The sequence below is a fragment of the Haliotis asinina genome, chromosome 12, assembly GCF_037392515.1.
Source record: "Haliotis asinina isolate JCU_RB_2024 chromosome 12, JCU_Hal_asi_v2, whole genome shotgun sequence".
NCBI lineage: Eukaryota > Metazoa > Mollusca > Gastropoda > Lepetellida > Haliotidae > Haliotis > Haliotis asinina.
This window is the reverse complement of record NC_090291.1, coordinates 30,914,800-30,935,435: the sequence shown is the minus strand read 5'-3', so window position 1 is coordinate 30,935,435 and position 20,636 is coordinate 30,914,800. Positions and strand designations below refer to the sequence as shown.

General features: G+C 39.3%; 1 protein-coding gene across 1 annotated transcript; it reads right to left on the bottom strand.

Annotated features, from left to right (window-relative positions):
- Nucleotides 1-8: 8 nt before the first annotated feature.
- LOC137258886 (uncharacterized) lies at nt 9-20,139 on the bottom strand. Its single transcript, XM_067796582.1, has 15 exons — nt 20,032-20,139; nt 15,738-15,897; nt 13,678-13,770; nt 13,019-13,114; nt 12,059-12,154; nt 11,557-11,652; nt 10,985-11,080; nt 9,836-9,949; nt 8,726-8,809; nt 8,244-8,279; nt 7,230-7,253; nt 5,802-6,100; nt 5,047-5,220; nt 2,376-2,520; nt 9-260 (listed from the first exon to the last, which is right to left on the bottom strand). Exons 1-15 carry the CDS (start codon nt 20,110-20,112, stop codon nt 199-201), a joined length of 1,656 nt encoding a protein of 551 aa, XP_067652683.1. The 5' UTR covers nt 20,113-20,139; the 3' UTR covers nt 9-198.
- Between the last annotated feature and the right edge of the window lie 497 nt (nt 20,140-20,636).

Here is a 20,636-nt window from a genome sequence, read left to right as displayed (position 1 = left end):
AACACTTGTTGCCTTATTTGCTTCCCCAGTATATTAAGATACAGGAAGAGGCGAGAAGATTTTATTTCAGAAAGGTTCACATGTAGATGAAAACGCCATAAGCTTACATCATACAGAACAAAGAGTGGACAACGATGGTCGTACGAGATTGTACTGCCGGTTCTTCATTCATTGAAAGTTTCCGTGACTTGGGCTGGTTCAACACCTCGGGACCACTATCACGTCGTCATCATCGTCATCATCGTCATCATCGTTAACGTCTGTAACAAATATAGATGATTTTGGGACATAATTCAATATTTTGTACGTGTATACTGAGAATCCGCTTTAATAGGGGGATTACGACTCCGGGTTTGAAAAAGGGTTTGAAAGGTTCGTCGAACAGATATATGTCCGAAACGCTGCCAAGACGTACGGGCTGTAGTCGGGGTGTCAGGACAGACAATGTCTGTTTTTATTGAATCACGTGCACGATACTGATTGCAACAGATTAGCTCCCACATTTTTATTACTTGGTGTACGGATTTTTCACAGTAATATTCTTGTTTGTAGGTGGTAACAACAATATACTCTTTCAGATTATTTTGTCACCCTAACACCACTAAAATGGGTTTTTAGAATAACAGCGTTTTTTTAACTTAAGTCGATTTCAAGAAACTAGATTATTAAAACCATTTATTTTGCTTTTGATTATAATATGTGGTATTTAAATAATGGAAAACAAATGAAATTTTATTATAGTTTCGAGTTAAGAAAAAAATACAGATCTGTAAATCAAGTAATAAATAGATCGCGACCTTATGACCTCAGCTTGTTCAGCGAGTCTGAATTTCTGAATGCTCCCGTTTGGAAAAGTGATTTTCGCTTGCTTTTGTTTTCATTCTAAAGGATTCAACCGCTGAGTCGATACCAGTGAACGTGATACCAGTAAGCAATACAATGCAAATATAAATATACCTATCTAACAAACACATGGCTTGGTTTATAGACACACACCGTGAATATTTCTTAAAGCGGCTTAAAATCATACTGACTTTTTTTTTAAAACGAGAAGGGTTTTCCATCGAGTTGCATTACCTCGTAAAATATCCCCCGCAGGTTATTAACATATGCTTGTCATCTCAAAAGAATACCCGATTTCATTTAATTATGTCGTGTATCCGGCTTATATAAGTCGTGTACTGGAACGGCATTCACATAGTCTTACGGCATGTTCGCGAATTCAGGTTTCTGTTGTGCGAAATAAAAGTATGTTTAAACCCGAAAAATAACCGACTTTTACCAAGGTAGTAAAGGTTTAAAATATGCTTACTTCGGAATATCTTCTAATGTCTGGCAAAGAATGCCAGTAATGTGAATACTGTTCAAGACGGAGTTAAACATTACTGACATTTTTTATTACTTGCCCGTTGAAGATACTGCAGTGTAATATTTTACACTAGTGTAATACCGCTTGACATATGACGTCAAATGGTTCAAAGTTGGGACGTCACAATGCTAATGTTGATGTCGCGATTTTACTAGGCCTTGCTTGACTTGAAAGCTGAGAGTCCTCACACTGTAGGCAATTTCGCCGCAGTTTCTGTCAATTTAAGTTGGCGAGTAATAAACAGAATACTAAACTCGCTTCCGTGAAATACCATTTTCATTAAACTCGTTAAAGATTTGGTATCAAACTCGCTTTCGCTCGTCTGATACCAAATCATTATTTCGTTAAATAAAAATGGTATGACACGGAAGCGAGTTTAGTATCCTCTGTGTATCAACCCTTTTATCAATACACCTCCCAACAGTGTGCAAAATAGTTTCCACGTTTTGCTGACCAGTCGGGCTAGTGTAAATGAAAGTGTATAGCCCACAAAATAATTCGTTAGCCCATACGTTGAATGTAGAAACTAGGCCGTAGATTGCACAAAGGCAACCTACTAACATACCATTAATAAAACAAACGTAGGTGATATTGGATGTAGTGCAAATGATTAAGTCAAAGAGGATACAGATGATGAAGGGAAATTAAGAGAAAGTTGACAATTTATTCCAAGTGTTTCATCTGTATGGATATATATTTATTTTTTCACATATGTATTGGCACTGGCAAATGTTCTGTTCGCAAGAAGGAATAACCCCTACCTTTTAATGGTATATGCTAAGCAGTCCTATAGTCTCAAAGTCGGAGAGAGAAATGTATTTACATAATTACTCCATGAAAATTCACCAGCCCGTGTCCAGTGACTGTGGAGATTTACTGGAAAGGCTGGGTTGTACTAGCCACTGGCTAGCGAACCAGTGACTATTTAGCACACTGCTATCCAGATTTGTTCTGTTTTATGTTGTATAGGTATGGAAATACAAAGTGAAAAGTAAGTATCTCTTGCCATCAGATGGATTGATCTCCAGGACCATGTCTCCCTCAGGTTCGCACCATCCACATCCCCCTCCACATCGCACGCGGATCTCCGCGTTACCCTCGGATCTCTTAACTTCACCGAATGGCAGGTATCCAGACAGCTTCCATTTAAGCTAAAAGAATGGTAAAACATGATTGATATCTTGGCTATCTCATGGACGGATCCAGGAATTTTGAAAGGAGGGGATTCATTGTCTCCGCCAACGCAAGAAAACAACCCCTTCAATGTGATCATTGTCATTTTCAAAACGGGACTTTGGAACCCTAAACACACACGCACGCACGCACGCACGCACGCACGCACGCACGCACGCACGCAGGCACGCACGCAGGCACGCACGCACGCAGGCACACACCTGCATTCGCTAATGTAGCTATTGTATATCCAGGTATAAAGGTGCTTCCAACCTGGTACTACATGGCTTAACTCCTGGCATAACATGGCTTACATCCGGGTGTAACATGGCATAAAACCTTTTGTAACACGGCTTACATCCTGGTAGAGTGAGTGATTTAGTTTTACGCCGCACTTAATAATAGTCCAGCTATACGGCGGCGGTCTGTAAATAATCGAGTCTGGACCAGGCAATCCAGTGATCAACAAGTCAACCCATTTTGAGTTATCGATCTGCACAATTGGGAACCGATGACCCTTAACGGGTCACACCTTGGTGTAACATGGTTTACATCCTGGTGTAACATGTCTTACATCCTGGTGTAACATGGTTTACATCCTGGTGTAACATGTCTTACATCCTGGTGCAACATGTCTTACATCCTGGTGTAACATGGTTTACATCCAGGTGTAACATGTCTTACACCTTGGTGTAACATGGTTTACATCCTGGTGTAACATGTCTTACATCCTGGTGTAACATGGTTTACATCCTGGTGCAACATGTCTTACATCCTGGTGTAACATGGTTTACATCCTGGTGTAACATGTCTTACACCCTGGTGTAACATGGTTTACATCCTGGTGTAACATGTCTTACATCCTGGTGTAACATGGTTTACATCCTGGTGTAACATGTCTTACACCCTGGTGTAACATGGTTTACATCCTGGTGTAACATGTCTTACACCCTGGTGTAACATGGTTTACATCCTGGTGTAACATGGTTTACATCCTGGTATATATCTTACATTCTCATATAGCCTGGCTTACATCCTGGTATAGCATGTCTTACATCCTGCTATATGTCTTACATTCTCATATAGCCTGGCTTACATCCTGGTAGAGCATGTCTTACATCCTGTTATATATCTTACATTCTCATATAGCCTGGATTACATCCTTGTATAGCATGTCTTACATCCTGATATATATCTTACATTCTCATGGTATAGCATCCTGGTATAGCATGTCTTCCAACCTAGCATAACAAGCATACATCCTGGTATAACATGGTTTACATCCTGGTATAACATGGTTTACATCCTGGTATAACATGGCTTACATCCTGGAAATGGTGTGAACGATCATTTTCACCATGAACAGTTTGAAATGTATATAGAAGAAATTGTGAAAAAAGGGTTCAAAGACAAGAGTTCAAGTAAACATCAACAACCGCAGATTGTAAAAGAACTGTTTGTTAGCATGCAAAAAAAACATTATTAACAATAATAATGACGCATGGCATAAACCATTTTTCTCGAAGGAGGTAAAAGAATTTATGCAATAAATTTGATGTTACAACTATCGACTATTTTGTGATATTCTGAAAGATGTTTTCTCTTTGCTCAAATCACGGGAGGAGCGGCGTTGTCGTCTAGTTGGTAAAGCGTTCGCTCATCACGTCTAAGCCAGTGTTTGATTCCCCACATGAATACAACGTGCGAAGACCGGTTTTGGCGTTCCCCCTCCGTGATATTGCTGTAATATTGCCAAATGTGGCGTAAAACCAAGCTCTCTCACTCACTCAAACTAACCGATGCCTTGTGGATGTATATATACTCTTAACAAAGTAGGCGATAATGAACTTTCAATCTGGATAGGAAGTGTAAACGTTAACAAATGTTTCAAGGACAGACGCACCACCATTTCCCCTATTAACACAGCGCATAATATGCACGTGCACAACGCAGTAACCACGTGCATGGGCCCGATTCTTGATTTTGACGTTTTTACAAGAAGGTCGAATTGTCTATCTTTGAGATTGTTCTTAGTTTCCTTCTTACAAAAATATGTTTGTTGTCCCATATTTAAGATGGTTAGTTAGCTGTCCGATCTTGTATATAGCCATCAGCTACTTCATTTTTAGCTGAAAGCAACTTATGTACCTATTGTCAATGTCGGGCTGAAACAATCTCCCATTTGTTTTGATATTGTGAACATGTGCAAGGTTTTCGAAAATGTTTTCTAGAATTATGGAATGATAAATGTTAGTATGTTCACATCATGAAATTGGACCTGCACACCAATTACTTTATTTGGAATGAGAACACATCTACTGATGATGTCTTTGGTTTCATATTGATGTCTGAGAGAAATTCTTCTTACATACGTATATGATATTAAAAACTACTCTTAGTTTTAAACATTTTAGATATTAGTTATGAGGAAATAAAAATTATCAGTTCCAAAAAAATAAATATAATTGTCGAACTAATTCTAGTTCCTCCGCATATGTACTCACGCTGGGTTTTATTCTGAGACCGGTCTCTCTAGTATCAATCTTAAAGTATCCTTTCGTTCCACATGAACTCTTGTGTCCGTAGTGGTAACTGTAGCAGTCTCCTGCGTAGCCGTATGGGTAGGCTTTACCCTCCGTACGAGCAAACGTTCTGTCACTCCTGTCCACGACCATGGTCTGGAAACAAGAGAGTGAGTGCATTTAGTTTTACGCCGCACTCAGCAATATTCCATATATATGGCGGTGTTCTGTTAATATTTGAGTTTGGACCAGACGATCCAGTGATTAACAGCACGATCATCGATCTACGCAATTGGAATGCGATGGTGTTTATCAAGTCAGCGAGCCTGACCACCCGATCCCGTTAGCCGACAAGCATGGGATACTCAACTGAAAATAATGTTCTAACATCTACAAACACAGTAAACCTGAAAATGGGAAGGGGAGAGGGGATAAGTTTGACCCCAGCCACCGTATCCCAATTAGAGATCGATGCTCGTGCTGTTGGTCACAGGACTCTCTTATACAGACTTGATAACATACAACCAGACGCCACGTGGCTGAAATATTCCCGAGTGCGGTCTTAAACAGCAATCAACCACAAAATGAAGACAGTTTAGATATCATATGAATGATCAGCTCTACCTTCCTATTCCGTGAACACTGTGACCTTTGAACTACGTGCCGTTTTGAACATACATGAGTGTATGGAATCTAGCGGGATGCAAAAGTACATGATTAGTTTTACTGTTACTCACATCGATGTCAACTTTGATCCTCTTGAAACGATTTTTTCCAACTTTAGAAATATCATTGCCTTGGATCTTTCCTCCGTTGCTCCTTGAACTACAATGTAGATTCTGTTTATTCGGAAACTCGCCTTCATTGTCTTCGGGTAGAGTGATATATTCCTGTGGAGTGCCAGCCATATTGTTGCACCACACTTTTATCTTCTTTCCACCCAGAATGGACGGGTATATCCAGTACTCGGCGTCGCGGCTTCGGCTTCCTAAGCACTCTTTGATTTCTAGACAAGACCTGATCCCGCCAGGTCGACCTGAAAAGGAATGATTTGAACATGTGGTAATGGTGTGTGGTTGAAGTTGAGCAACGTTGGTCACTCACAGTCCTTGGGTGGGTGACCGTATTTGCTAACTTCACTCAACCCAGTAGCGGATAGATACCCGGTGAGATGAGATTTTTATTTGACAGTTTACCTTCACAGACAACGTGAGTTGTAGTGCACCCTGATCAACTGAACGGGGCAATAATACTAGCGCCTTCAGCCTACCCTTTGTGTACGGAAACAAACACAAAATACATGCACACAAAAGAGTTATTATTGTGTTTACGTATTTTATACTTATACCGGAGTATCATTATCTACTGAAATCCTACAAGTTTGCACTTTGCTTTATGGCGTTTAAGGATAGTCTGAGCATTAAGGCGTTCACGTGTTACACCGACGTAGCTAAATGTAGCTAAAAGCGATGTACATCTCCATTCACTCACTAGGTCATACCCCTTGAAGATCCTGGTTAGACTTGATCTTCAGTAACCCATGCTTGTCATAAGAGGCGACAAACGGGATCAGGTGGTCAGCTCGCTGACGAGGTTGACACATGCCATCGGTTCTCAACTTAGCAGATCGATGTTCTTGTTGTTGATCACCGGATTGTCTGGTCCAGATAATTATCAAAAGACCGCCGCCACATTACTTTATTATTGCTGAGTAAGGTGTAAAACTAAACTCACTCAATCACACACTAAATCACGGCAGAACTTGTCTTTGGACATGATCTTAATGGTATGTTTGCGAACAAACATTATTGGATTTAATATCAACTGATTGGTGACTATCGCAGGAACCAGTAATATTCCACCTGTTTTAGACTATTTTATTCGCAGCTTATTGCAAGCGATTCATTATCCTGCTGGGAAACCCACGCACGAAGTCGTTTGTTGACGCTCTCCCTCGACACGCCTAAGACCCAGGTTCGATTTCCTACATAGGTACAATGTGTGGTGCTCATTTCTGATGTCCCAAGCCATAATATTGCCGGAATAGTGCTAAAAAAACAGCACAAATCTAAACTCAATCACTGGCTTGTCTTGTCCACACCCATATAATTATAAATTCCAAACCTGCCCGGTATTAAAGAAACAAACGCCAATATGTTCAATACCTTTTGATGGTTTGGGGGTGACATCTGCGAAAAAGGAGAAAAAAACAGTGATTACTAAAGTCATAAGTATGTTTACATTTTTTCTCAAACATGTCTTAAAAGCAACAGTATCTCTTCTTGGTCCCAGCCATATTTCGTTGTAAAGGTTTTAGAAATAAGAGTTTTATGGAGACATTAAAATCAATTCTATAATATGTGGCGTCAAATTCAGTTAAATTGTATTCTTTTTGGAACTTCAGAATTGACATTTTTTTAACCAGATAGATACCAGACTTTTGGAACTATAAAGAATCTTCATGTAATTAAACACATATTCGCACTTCAAATGCTCATTTCATGGGCATCTAGAATCAAATATATTCTTTCCCAATTTTTGGTTTTGTTTGGAGAAGTCAGGAGACTGGTAATCAAGACGTCTTTATGAAACTGTTTAAACAAAGATTATCTGACAATAATTATTTATTCCATTCATGGCAATCATCTTCACAACATAACAGTAAGTGTACTTATTATAAACATTGTAAATCTGTTAACTGTAGAGAAGTATTAAATTTATTTGTTTTGAATTGAGCTTCCTCGAAAATAAATAAAATATAATTGCTAGATTCAGGTGTTCCAACTTTAGACTAGCCGTGGAAAGGAGCAGATATTCTGATATTTACTATGATAAAAGGTACTGTGTATGTTGTAAATCTAATGGTATTTTATTACTAGAAGATGAATGGCATGAATTTTATGTGTGTGTGAAGCATACTCTAGTATCAGGAAAGATTTTAGTAACTTCCCCACAATTATAAATTTTATATCTATTCTGCAGGGTGAAAAAATGAATATGATAAAACAAATGTATGTTCATTCTCATATCATGTAAACAAACCGTAAACACTATAACATGTGCTTATGTGCTACAGATTAGATTGGTTGCATTCTGGGCCGGAGGCCTGTTACTGAATAAAATGTCTGTCCTTCTGTGTGCCTGCCTGCCTGCCTGTCCGTATACAAATATTGACATACCTGGCGTTTCCTCGGTGTCAGCGTTTGAAACAAGGTCTGTGGACAAGAACGTGACAAGGTATATACATATACTACAAACAAATGTGTGGGAAGACTCTAAAATGTGATAGTCACGTATAAACCTAAACGAGGTCATATATCATCTAAGTTAATTTCAACGTTTTGGGTGCTTATGGGGGCACTTTAAACGACATGATGGAACATGCAATGAAGCAACTGATTCAATATTCGTTGCGTCTGAGTGAAATGAAACATTATCAAAACCAACGAGGGTGCTTAAATGCACCATCACCATGTTTGTTGATCTTTGAAGTAGTTCTTGGAAGTGTGAAACCATCAAACATGAATACATTAGTAAATGAGCATTAGATTCAGTGCCAGGTCCTCCAAGTTTAGCACTATTTAATAATAGTTGTATACGAAAGTGTAGCTTTTTGAGTAAAGTGTCCGTCACGAAATGCTTTCTGCCAGACTATACTCACCGTCCAGCTGCTTTTTAACCTCCTCCACCATTGACTCCAGGCGCTCGTCCACGGCTTCCTGTGCCTGAAGATCCTGATTCAGTTCTTCAAAACAGAAAATGTCATTACACACTCATAATACTATTCACTGTTAATCACTTGAAGTGAAAGATGATGAAATAAAAACATATGCTCCCAAGAACAAGTAAAGGAACGTGTGAAAGTACAAGAGTTCCGACATTTTTTCCAGTTTACTGAAAGCTTTGAATTGTAATCTGTGAAAATGTGAGCGCCACGGTATGAGTATTTGAGTGCTGTCTTTTTATCTTCCCGTTGTTCCGGTTGGTTGTAAACGCAGTAAACGAAATCTTGTACACATAATTGTTTCCCTTAGTATAGGCAGTGTACCTCACTGTAACACCAGAACCCGTTACCGTTTCCATTTTAGGAGATGCGTCTGCCACCTTTAAAAGGACATGGAACCCTGAAAGGATGCATGGTTTGCATATGGAATTGACGCAGACGACTGAGCTTATCGCAGGTCAAAATCATTTTCCGGTAAACAGGTCTGTAATGAAAGGTTCAGGCAGGTTTTGCTACATCCAGATTTCGATATTTATCAAGTCATAAGTACTATAATTGTCCAGTATGTTATTATCTTCGCCCAAGCACGACAATCTCTCTTACCTATTGTCTTACTCAGATTTACATAATTCCTTTCTTTGCATCATTGTATTTATGTTGCAACGCTTCGCTTTCTGTCTTTTTCATCAATTGAAATTTAAAGTACATGGACTTAAGGCCTTTCTACAGAATAGATCTTTGACTGAAATCATTTTGGACATTTTCCAATATCAATCAGGAAAGAGGGCTAGAATGAAACGTGCGGATAAATTTGCCATCTCAGAATTTCGATACTTATTGAATTAAAAGTGTTGTTAATCACCATCAGTTTGACAATTTCCAGATACTATTCAGAAAACAGTCCTAGAATGAAACGTTCGGATGACTTTGCTACATCCGAATTTCGACACTTATGAACTTAAAGCCATGGTAATCACCATCGCTTGTTGTTTTACCGAGAGCTCCAAAATTTACTGCGATCTGTTTTGGGCGTTGTTCGGGACTCACCTGTGGAGAGTTGGTTTACCATCTGTGCCAAAGAAGTGTTCAGCTGATCAAGCTTCTTTATCAGTCCAGTTTGGGTCGTTCTGATTCGACCAGTTTCTGCTTCTATGTCACTTACTATTGAAATAAAGTTGACAATAAACAGATGAAAGTCAAAAACCGCGTACGAGATGGTTTAACTTGTTAAAGTATGAAAAAGACAAACAAATTGAAAGAACTGAGAGCTTAAATTGACTATTGATATGAATCGACGTAGATACGAACACTGTGGCACTTGATAAGCGCCTTAGCGTCACACCTATTGCAACAGAAAAGTCAATATATAAACATGTCCTCCTCTCTAACGTCCCTTTGTACAGTAAACAATGAAGACGATTGACAGTCTCATCCGTGATGGAAGATGACGTTAATGTAGTCTTGCATCGATTCAACAAAAAGATACATCGTGCCAATAAACCAATGTCCATACTTGGACCGTGTTTGGGATTCGAAATCAGCAACAGTGGACTCTGTAGTGGATCGGCAGTCGACTCAAACATCTGACTCAAGCATTCGCCTCAAACAAATGAGGTACCAAAGACCACTGAGCTGCCCAGGAATCGAATACTAAAAGAAATGAAGAAATGACACGCCTAAAATATCGACAGTAACGTCCGAAATATATAATCGATATCGGGTATCAGTAATTATTACAACAGACTTTCCCCAAACTCTTTTGACGTATGTTATGACAGCAACGTCTACGACCCGGGTTCGAATTCCCGAAAGCGTTCACAGTCAGAAAGCCATTGCCTGTGACCCCACATGCAATAACGATGGAAATATGTTAAAGGTGCCGTGTGAGTCCGATTTGTTTGTGTTTCTTACAATTTGACATAGAATTGCGTGTGTTTAAAACCACGGACATGTGGTAAATAAATAAATAAATAAATAAATAAATAAATAAATAAATAAATAAATAAATAAATAAATAAATAAATAAATAAATAAATAAATAAATAAATAAATAAATAAATAAATAAATAAATAAATAAATAAATAAATAAATAAATAAATAAATAAATAAATAAATAAATAAATGTAATTTCGTTTGCCACGTGCAGCGTTATTGCTGAAACCAATTTTCACAAATTCAAGGTATTATAGAGGCACCTTTGCTGTCTCCGTCTTCAACCGCTTTGGTGATGTTTTCATTAAATTCCTCCTGTTCAGTTTTCATGGAACTCAGTGATGAGACGATTTCCTCATCTGCAATAATAATGGAGAGGTGAAATGGAGTTTAGGGTCGTACTTGAGAATATTTCACTCTTATGACAAGGTGCATGCGTGTGTATGTGTGGCTGCTTGTACCAGTCCAGACTTAAGTTGGTTTTATAGCGCTAACTCACTGAGATACCATGCTGCAGTTGAGCATAGATACCCAACTCAGACACATTATACTGACGCCAAGCCGACCAATCCTTGACGACATGTTATGCAGGTAGCAGACCTCCGATCCAGATTAGAACAGGTCTTCAGTAACCCATGCTTGTCGTAAAGGGTGACTAACTGCCTCGCTGATTTGGTTGACACATATCATTGCAGCCTAGTTGCATAGAACACTGTTCATGATATTGATCACTGGATCGTCTGTTCTAGGTTCGATAATTTACGGTCCGCCGCCATACAGCTGGACTATTGCTGAGTGCGGAGTTCAGAACTACTCAAACTGAAAACAGCCCTACCCTTTTTCACGACATCTTCAACGGACTTGCTTATTTCGTTTCTGAAGTCGTTTTGTCCAGATGTGATCGAGACCAGTGATGAAGATAACTCATCATCTGAAAACGTGAAACATCCGTAAGTCATGTATACTTGTATATGAACATATACCGGGTATCGTCTTCCTGGGTGTGAAGATACTGCCAGCTACACTCACTCACTCACTCACTAAATCCCATCCACCAATCAGTCAATCAGTCAATCAATCAATCAATCGATCGATCGATCGATCGATCGATCGATCAATCAATCAATCAATCAACCAACCAACCAACCAACCAATCCATCAGTCAATCAATCAATCAATCAATCAATCAACCAACCAATCCATCAGTCAATCGACACACCCATTACATTATACCATTTAGATGAAAGATATTTACTGATCCAGATAAACATTATATTCAAATATATATCTCCATCGCTGTTTTTGTATGCGTTGGAAAACATATCACAGGGCCGAACCTTTTGCCACTGCCTCATCAACCGCCTGACTAATGTTTTTTTCGAACTCTTCTTGCTTTGTTTTCATCGAGTTGAGAGACGACTTCAGTTCTTCATCTGAAAGTAAACAATCCTCGTTACAATAACTGGTCTTCAGCAACCCATGCTTGTTGCGACTACTGGGATCGGGTGGTCGGTCTCTTTCATTACTCATTCTTTCATATTGCAGACCAGTGAAGATTCCCGGTCAGACTTGTCCTTAGCAACCCATGCTTAACTTGAGTTATTTCCAGTCTGAGTAAACTTAGTCTCAGTGTATTTCGTTACACTCCACCACTGAGTCTAACAAAACCTAGTAGAAGGTCGCGTCAGGTAACCTTTGAGCGACCACTGACCGTCCAATCAAACGCGAGACGGTTAAATAGATTTAACCAATCAGACAACGGCTACTATTTAGGGATCGGAGGGACTTTCAAAATATTCAGGTCACTGACACAGATCTCTCCACTAACAAAAAATCCACATATAACACAGTTATTTGACCTGCAGTATATACGCTTTCTGATTTCTGCTGACACGGTTACCATTAGCAAACATTTTCGCAAGATAACACCCTTGAATATTGCCAAAAAACACTATTTACTGTTTACTCACCGTTGTGATGGTTGTACGTACGCCGTGCATCACCCTGAAACGAGCGTACGCTAAATAGCATTCGGAATCGTTTGGGTACGAACCTTTTTGAGATCAAAAGTTCAAAAGGTATGTGCCAGTGTGCACTTTCGCGATTTGGTAAGCTGTGTTCTGATTGGTCAATCTCAAAGGTTACCTGACGCGACCTCCCATAAGTTTTGTTAGACTCAGTAGTGGAGTGTAACGAAAAGTTTACTTAGACTGGAGTTATATATATGATAACATGTGGGGTTCTTTTGTAGGAAAAATGTGATCAGTTGATGGTTTAATCGTCCCTAAGTATCTCACCTTTCTCTGCACCATTGCTAACGGACTTCCTGATTTCTTCCTGGAATGTCTGTTGCTGGTTTGACATAGATTTCAGCTCCGAGGACAATTCTGCATCTTCGAAAGTAATACCAAAACCATTTTGCAAATTATATGAATAATGGTCAGGTCAATATTTTGTTCATAATTTAGCTTGATAAATATTTAATTCAAAGTACGTGCGTGATCCAAAAAGTGGTGGATGAAGAGGGATGGATGGATGCCGGAATGGATGGGTGAATGAGAGTATGGATAGATGGATTGGTAAGTAGATGGGTGGATGGATGGATGGATGGATGGGTGGGTGGGTGGATGAATGGATGGATGTTGATGGATGGATGGATGAGTGGATGGATGGATGGGTGGGTGGGTGTGTTGGATGGATGAATGGTCGGTTGAAATAATTTGTATGTACTTAAATGATATACTTGATATTGTGAATTCTAATAAACAATGCCGATACAATATATATAGTTTACTGTAAAATCCGACATCTTGTTATGAGTGAATTTGGAATACACGGTTTCGTATGCCCACATGGGTACAATGTATGATGTATGAGTACAACCTAAACGCGGCGGCTTAGCTTAGTCGAATATATGCACAGAAAATAAATGTTATATAATTTGTTTTACACGTACCTTTGGCAGTTTCTGCTTTCTCAATGGTCTCCACCTTCTCCGATAGATTTGATAAGGTCATGTTCACCGCATCAAGAATTTTCTCAATGTTGTCTGCAAAAATAGCGATTGAATAGGTGAGCTACAACCTGTCACATCAGCAATATTTCAGACATATCGCGACTACAGGAAATCATACAATAACAATAGATAAAACACATCACAATGTAATTCTGCACTCAACCTGTCCTCACTGTGGCCATTTTCTGACAAGGGATTTGGCCAGTCTGAGTAAACTTAGTCTCAGTGTATTTCGTTACACTCCACCACCGAGTCTAACAAAACCTAGTAGAAGGTCGCGTCAGGTAACCTTTGAGCGACCACTGACCGTTCAATCAAACGCGAGACGGTTAAATAGATTTAACCAATCAGACAACGGCTACTATGTAGGGATCGGAGGGACTTTCAAAATATTCAGGTCACTGACACGTATAACACAGTTATTTGACCTGCAGTATATATGCTTTGGGGTTTCTGTTGACATGGTTACCATTAGCTAATATTTTAGCAAGATAACACCCTTGAATATTGCCAAAAAACGCTATTTTCAGCGACTGTTTACTCACTGTTGTGATGGTTGCAAGTACGCCGTGTGCACCAACCTTTTCGAGATCAAAAGTTCAAAAGGTTTGTGCCAGTGTTCACTTTCGCGATTTGGTAAGCTGTGTTCTGATTGGTCAATCCCAAAGATTACCAGACGCGACCTCCCATAAGTTTTGTTAGACTCAGTAGTGGAGTGTGACGAAAAGAACTGAGGATCAGTTTACTCAGATTGGGGATATAGCAAAATTAAGCATGTAGTAGTTGTCATAAATATATGATGAGGATAAGGGAATGGAAAATAATTATTTCGAAAACTCAAAATATAAATTCGATCGCTTGCGAACAGAATGTTTAGTTTCGCTCAGAATTCGTGTTTTGAGGTTATAAATGAATGAATGTATGTTAGTATGTATCACGACACAATACAACCCATTTTAACGTAATTCAGCTAATTTAGAGGAAAATTACAAAATCTCGCCCCTGGGCGAAAATATTTACTTCCACTCAAAATATTTTGGAAAATATTTTCCCATGTTTTGGAGGTTGTAAATGAATGAAAGTATCTGTTTACTTCTCATCGAAGGACAGTATAACGACTATATGATCCCATGTTTAAAACTAGCATGAAAACGTTATAAGAATTTATACCGGAACGTCGATCAAGCATAAAAACGGTATATACCGAAACTTTCAGCTGCTTATTTAAAGTGTACAAATACACAGTGATTAATAATGGCGATAAATGTGGATATTCTTTCAATGATGCTAGCTTACATAGACTCTCAGCGACTGAACAGCACTAATGGACCTTACCCTTTTTATATACAGAGACACCTCATGTATCACATTTGTTATCGAAGATTGGTCGCAGTGGCGATCGATATTGTTTTCTAATAATTTTGTTCCTAACCGAACAGTAATCCGCTAAAGAGACGAAATTTGCAAATATATACTAAAAAAGGTAAAAGAAACCTAAACTTTTGGTCATTAAGAAGCATAAAGGGAAAAGTGTACAAATGACGCTAATCAATTGTTTTTGATGATTGATCGGTTGTCATGAACCAATCTGTTATGAGATTTAAACACCAACACCGACATGCCCATTCGGTATGAATGATAGCACGAGTAACACCCCTAGCTGCCAGGTCTCGATGATTTACAAGCAAACACAACAGCCAGCTTGACCACCCTGAACTTGTATTCAAGACGCCCTGCTTGTCGTAAGAGGCGACAAACAGAATCGGGTGATCAGGTTTGACTTGCCTGACACATATCATCGTATTTCAACTGCGTAGTACGATGCCCATGATGTTGATGGACTGTCCAGTCCAGTCTTAATTATTCACGGACCGCCGCCACATAGCTGGAATATTGCTGAGTGTGACGTGAAAAAACAAACGTGTCTGATCCTAACATAACTTAAGTGCATTAACTTAAAATTGTACGAACTTTTAACGCAATAAGCAAAGAATAATTACTGTGTTTTTCAAGGAGGGTCTCTTGTGACTTCGACGTCGTCCCTTTTGCACCTGGGAAGACGAACACCTGGGCTGGAGGAGGAGGCACGTAGGCAATGACACCCATTACACACGACCCGATCACCAGTAACAGCTGTGTCTTAATCGACCCCATGGCTGACTGTAAGTACATGATAGCACATCGGGCATATATACCTGTTGGTTTAGGCCAAAACATTTACGTATGTTACCTGGATAGGCGAAAACCTGTCTCCTTTTGACAGAGGATTTATTGGTAAAAGATAAAGACCAATTATATGTTTATCATATTAAGTTGGTTATCACGATTCCCCGTGTAAAACAATGTAACTTTACTGTTTTTTTGTAAATTTACCGAGACTGTAAACTGATAAAAGAAACTCGAACATGACATTTTTCTTATGAAACAATGAAATATGTTTTGCTTCGATGATCGTAATCGCTTCTGCGGTAACACATCACTACTCTTTTTGTCCCAAACGATTGATACCTCGGCTGCCTCAGTGATAGAGTTATCAAGGTTTAAGAAATTGAGACACTTTTAGCCATCTCACTTCATTTAAGACAAATTAAACTTACCTGTACGTACATTTACGTATTGCGAATTATTTTCGAAAATGAAAAAACTTGACAAGAACCAGAAATTAATTTGTCGAGCCTTTGTAAGTAGGTAACATATATGCTGGTGTTGCTATTAGAATGTCTCTGACGCAAACGTTCTGTGATCTCATCAAAGCACTTCAATCTGTCTGTGATTCCGTGTGCAATGAATTGCGGCATGGAGTGGAACTATTGACCTCATCTAGAATGTCCTTTGGTGAATCGAATGTAGACCAGCGCTCAGCAGCAATGACATGTGATTGTAATTTGATGATTTTGAAAGATAACGTGAGATAGGTCCATGTATTGATTTGGTTCCTGATAATCATGTAGAAAAAGTATCCTGGAGCCATGCGATTGCACAATTTTACTGCATATCAAAGGATTCCTCCAACCTATTAACATCACACTAGGAATTATGTGTATGTTGAACGACTCATTCCATTGTTTAGTTTACAACTTCAAGACAGAAGAACCCATTCAGCTGAGGGTTAGGGAATAATTAAAATAGTGAGTGAGTGAATATGGTTGTAAGCCGCATGTAGCAATATTCCAGTGATATCACGGCGGGGACACCAGAAATGAGTTTTTCACATTGCACCCATGGGGGATTCGACCCAGGGTCTTCGGCATGACAAGCGAAACTTGCTGTTATAGTGATTACGTCTATTCAGTGAAATGATTTATGCATATTTTACATTAGATTTCAGGCACTTCACGTTTAACCGCGAACACGTTACACCTTCACTCGTCCACACGCAGGTACGAAGACTGTCGCCAGTGAATATATACTGGGAGTAAGAAACAAAAGATCACAGGAAAATTCAAGAGGTTCTTTAATATTTTCCAGTTTTCATTTTCAGCATTGAATAGCGCTGTAGTGATAAAAACTGGAAAATATTACAGGAAAGCTTGCATTTTCTTGTGATCCTTTGTTTGTTTCTCTCAGTATATTTACATCTTTGTATTTCACCATAGCAACCACATATTTAATCAGCCAATCATTCAGCATCTTCAGACCATTTAGGGGTGGTTGGATAGTCTGGTTTTTAATGCGTTGGTGCGTTGGTTTTTAATGCGTTGGACCCGGGTTCGACTCACAACATGGGTGCAATGTGTGATGCCCAATTCTGGTGTACCCCGCAGGGATATTGCTGGGATATTGCTGGGATGTTGCTAAAAGTGGCATAAAGCTCTCTAACCCCTCAGACCACTTATCACTTCATTCCTTCTCTCTGGCACAGTTAACAAACAATGGACCCATTTCTGTTCTTTGCAGATCTATAGTTTTGCTTGTCAGCTTCAAGAACCAATTCCTAATACTGCAGCCTTATATATTAGGCCTTCTTCTTGTAAAGCACAGAACATTTATTCTTCATAACCTGTTGAGACTAGTTCAGGTAATCTAGCTGTTACGCAATTTCGTATGTTGTTTTTGTTATTCCGATCTTGTTTTGGTGTTATCGATTACATTACTGCAGTGTAAAGTTCAGACAAAAACATTAGAAATTTACATTTTGTGTTCGTTGCAGTTATATTTTATTTGGACCCGTGAAGGTCCCGGGGTAGAATAGGTCTTCAGCAACCCATGCTTGCCATACAAGGCGACTATGTTTGTCGTAAGAGACGACTAACGGGATCGGGTGGTTAGGATCGCTGACTTGGTTGACACATGTCTTCGGTTCCCAATTGCAAGATCGATGCTCATGTTGTTGGTCACTGGGTTGTCTGGTCCAGATTCGGTTATATATAGACCGCCGGCATATAGCTGGAATATTGCTTAGTTCGGCGTAAAACTAAACTCACTCACTCACTACATTTTAATTGGATTTTGTGGTTTGGGGTTTTTTACTTCATCTAAATTTCGAATGTGTTTTCTCGTTACTTCGTTTCTATTTCAGTTTCAATATGGAAAATTCATTAAATAAAAACTTGACATAACTAGAAAATGCGAGAATGATTATTGCAATCCGAGAATATAACAATATTGTAATTATAACAATAATAGCATATCGAAAGGACACTCAAAACTTCGAGATTTAAACCATGAGAAAAAGCAAGGAGAAATTTCACCATTACCAATAAAATTATTATTGCATAGAAACAATCGATTTTGATCTCGGAAGGTTCCTTCACACTTGTTTCGAATTTAAATGAATCAGCGAGAATCAGTCAGAATGTTTTTCCAAAATTCGAACCGCACTCGGGAGAGAATGTTAAAAACAACCCAACATTTTGTTCAAGTTTTTTAAGAATGCTCTCAAATGCTGTCTGACGATTCAGTGACAGATGGGCAAGTGTTTATTCGATACGGCAGTGTTCTGATGGCATCATGGCTTATTTTAAGAGCTTTCGCGACGTTCCACTGTATTCCATGTGTTTTGGAGCAGTATTCCAACTGCAGTCGACCTATTTCGACACATCTGAAGAATTCACCTGACGTCCATTCTGACAGGATGTGAAGTGACTTGTCTTTGTATTCTCCCTCGGGTATGTTCTGAGTACTTACAATGCTGTAAGAATGCACCTCAGATGCCGTTCAATATTCTTCCACTTCGAATGTACCTCGAAAGTTGTGAACATGTTCGAAATATTCGGTTATGTTACAAGAACTGACCCGAATGGTTGGAAAGCATTCGGAATGCGGTAAGAATATTTAGAATTCAGTTCGAAATTCCAGGGATACCCAGAAAGTTTCATCCCGACAGCATTCCGGCTCATTCCACACCAATATTTATATTATTATTTAGTTGTTGCCGGAAGGTGTGTGAGTCTTTAGTCTGTCTAATGTCGCGAGGCAGACGATTCCAGAGTACTGGAACCAGAACTGAGAAGGACGTCTCAGCCTGTTTAGTCTTATTTTAGTCTTTGTTTAGTCTTATTTTAGTGTACTAAATTAAGTTGGCTGTCTGCTGATCTCAGATTTCTTGTGGGTTGGTATTGACACATCCCCGATATCTCAAAGGTATACGTTCCAATAAGCTTCCACTATACCCTGGACGCATCTAGGGGTCGGACTGATAAATTCATTACCTCCATTGTCTGGCTTTCTATCCAATCAGGTGTCTACGCTGGAAAGTTGAGCAGTCACTCCTCACTTTCGCTTTCTAAATTATCTAACCGATTAAAACTGACAACACAATCCAGGCTCTTTGAAAGAGTCCTACCAATTTGACTGTATGCTTTCCCCCAACTCTGAGTCGCAATGCGTGCGAACCTTCGCAGCTGCAACCGCTATCTTTGTTGACAATGGCAAGCTCGGTTGTAATGGCGGCCTAGCTGATTGGCTACTGTGAGAATGCGGAGCTAGCAAAGGGAGGTAACAAAATTATCGGGCCGACCCGTAGATGCGTCCAGGGTATAGTGGAGACTTATCGGAACGTATACCCTGGAGATATCGAGGGTGGTATGGACATAGCAATAATTTAAGGCATTGCTGTGACGTAGGGCCATGTAGAGAGCTGATAGCCAGAGTGAGGATTCTGAAATTCATTCTTTGCTGAATTCTTTCTTTCCAGTGTGAGCTTATGCGAACGCAACCATCAAATCAGTTCTTAATGCCCCACGCTCCATGTACATTTATATTAAGAGACCTGTGAAGATCCGAGATAGAAGTGATATTCAGTAGCACATACTTGTCATAAGAGGCAACTGATCGAGTGGCATGTCATCGTACCTCAGTGCTCTTGCTGTCGATCACTGGATTCGCTGGTCCACACTGGATTATTTTCAGACCGCCACCATAAAGCTGGAGCATAGCTCAGAGCGGCGTAAAATTGAACTCACTCTCTTAACATACTTTCACACATGACGAAACAAGATGTCCGACTAGAAACGAGGTATTTATTGCATATAATAGTTTGACAATATACATGTGACCAGTGGTAGAATATACAACATATTCATGACGGGATATAATCAAAATGCATAAGGTATGAATAGTCATGTTACATATTTGTCGATGTCACGAAAATTGCCTATAGTGCCACAGTAAAGTCTTCCCTATAATTACCATGAGAATAGCGTGATATCAACATTGCCTGACCTGTCGCATTCCAAACCTTTGTCAGAGTTATCATAAAGAGAGTGTCATAGGGATTTCACAATTGTCTGTAATATTCTGTGATGTCACATTCCAAACTTTTGCCAGAGTTATCACACAGAGAGTGTCACAGGGATTTCGCAACTGTCTGTAATATTCTGTGGTGTCGTTTCCAAACCTTTGCCAGAGTTATCATAAAGAGAGTGTCGTAGTGATTTCAAAATTGTCTGTGATATTCT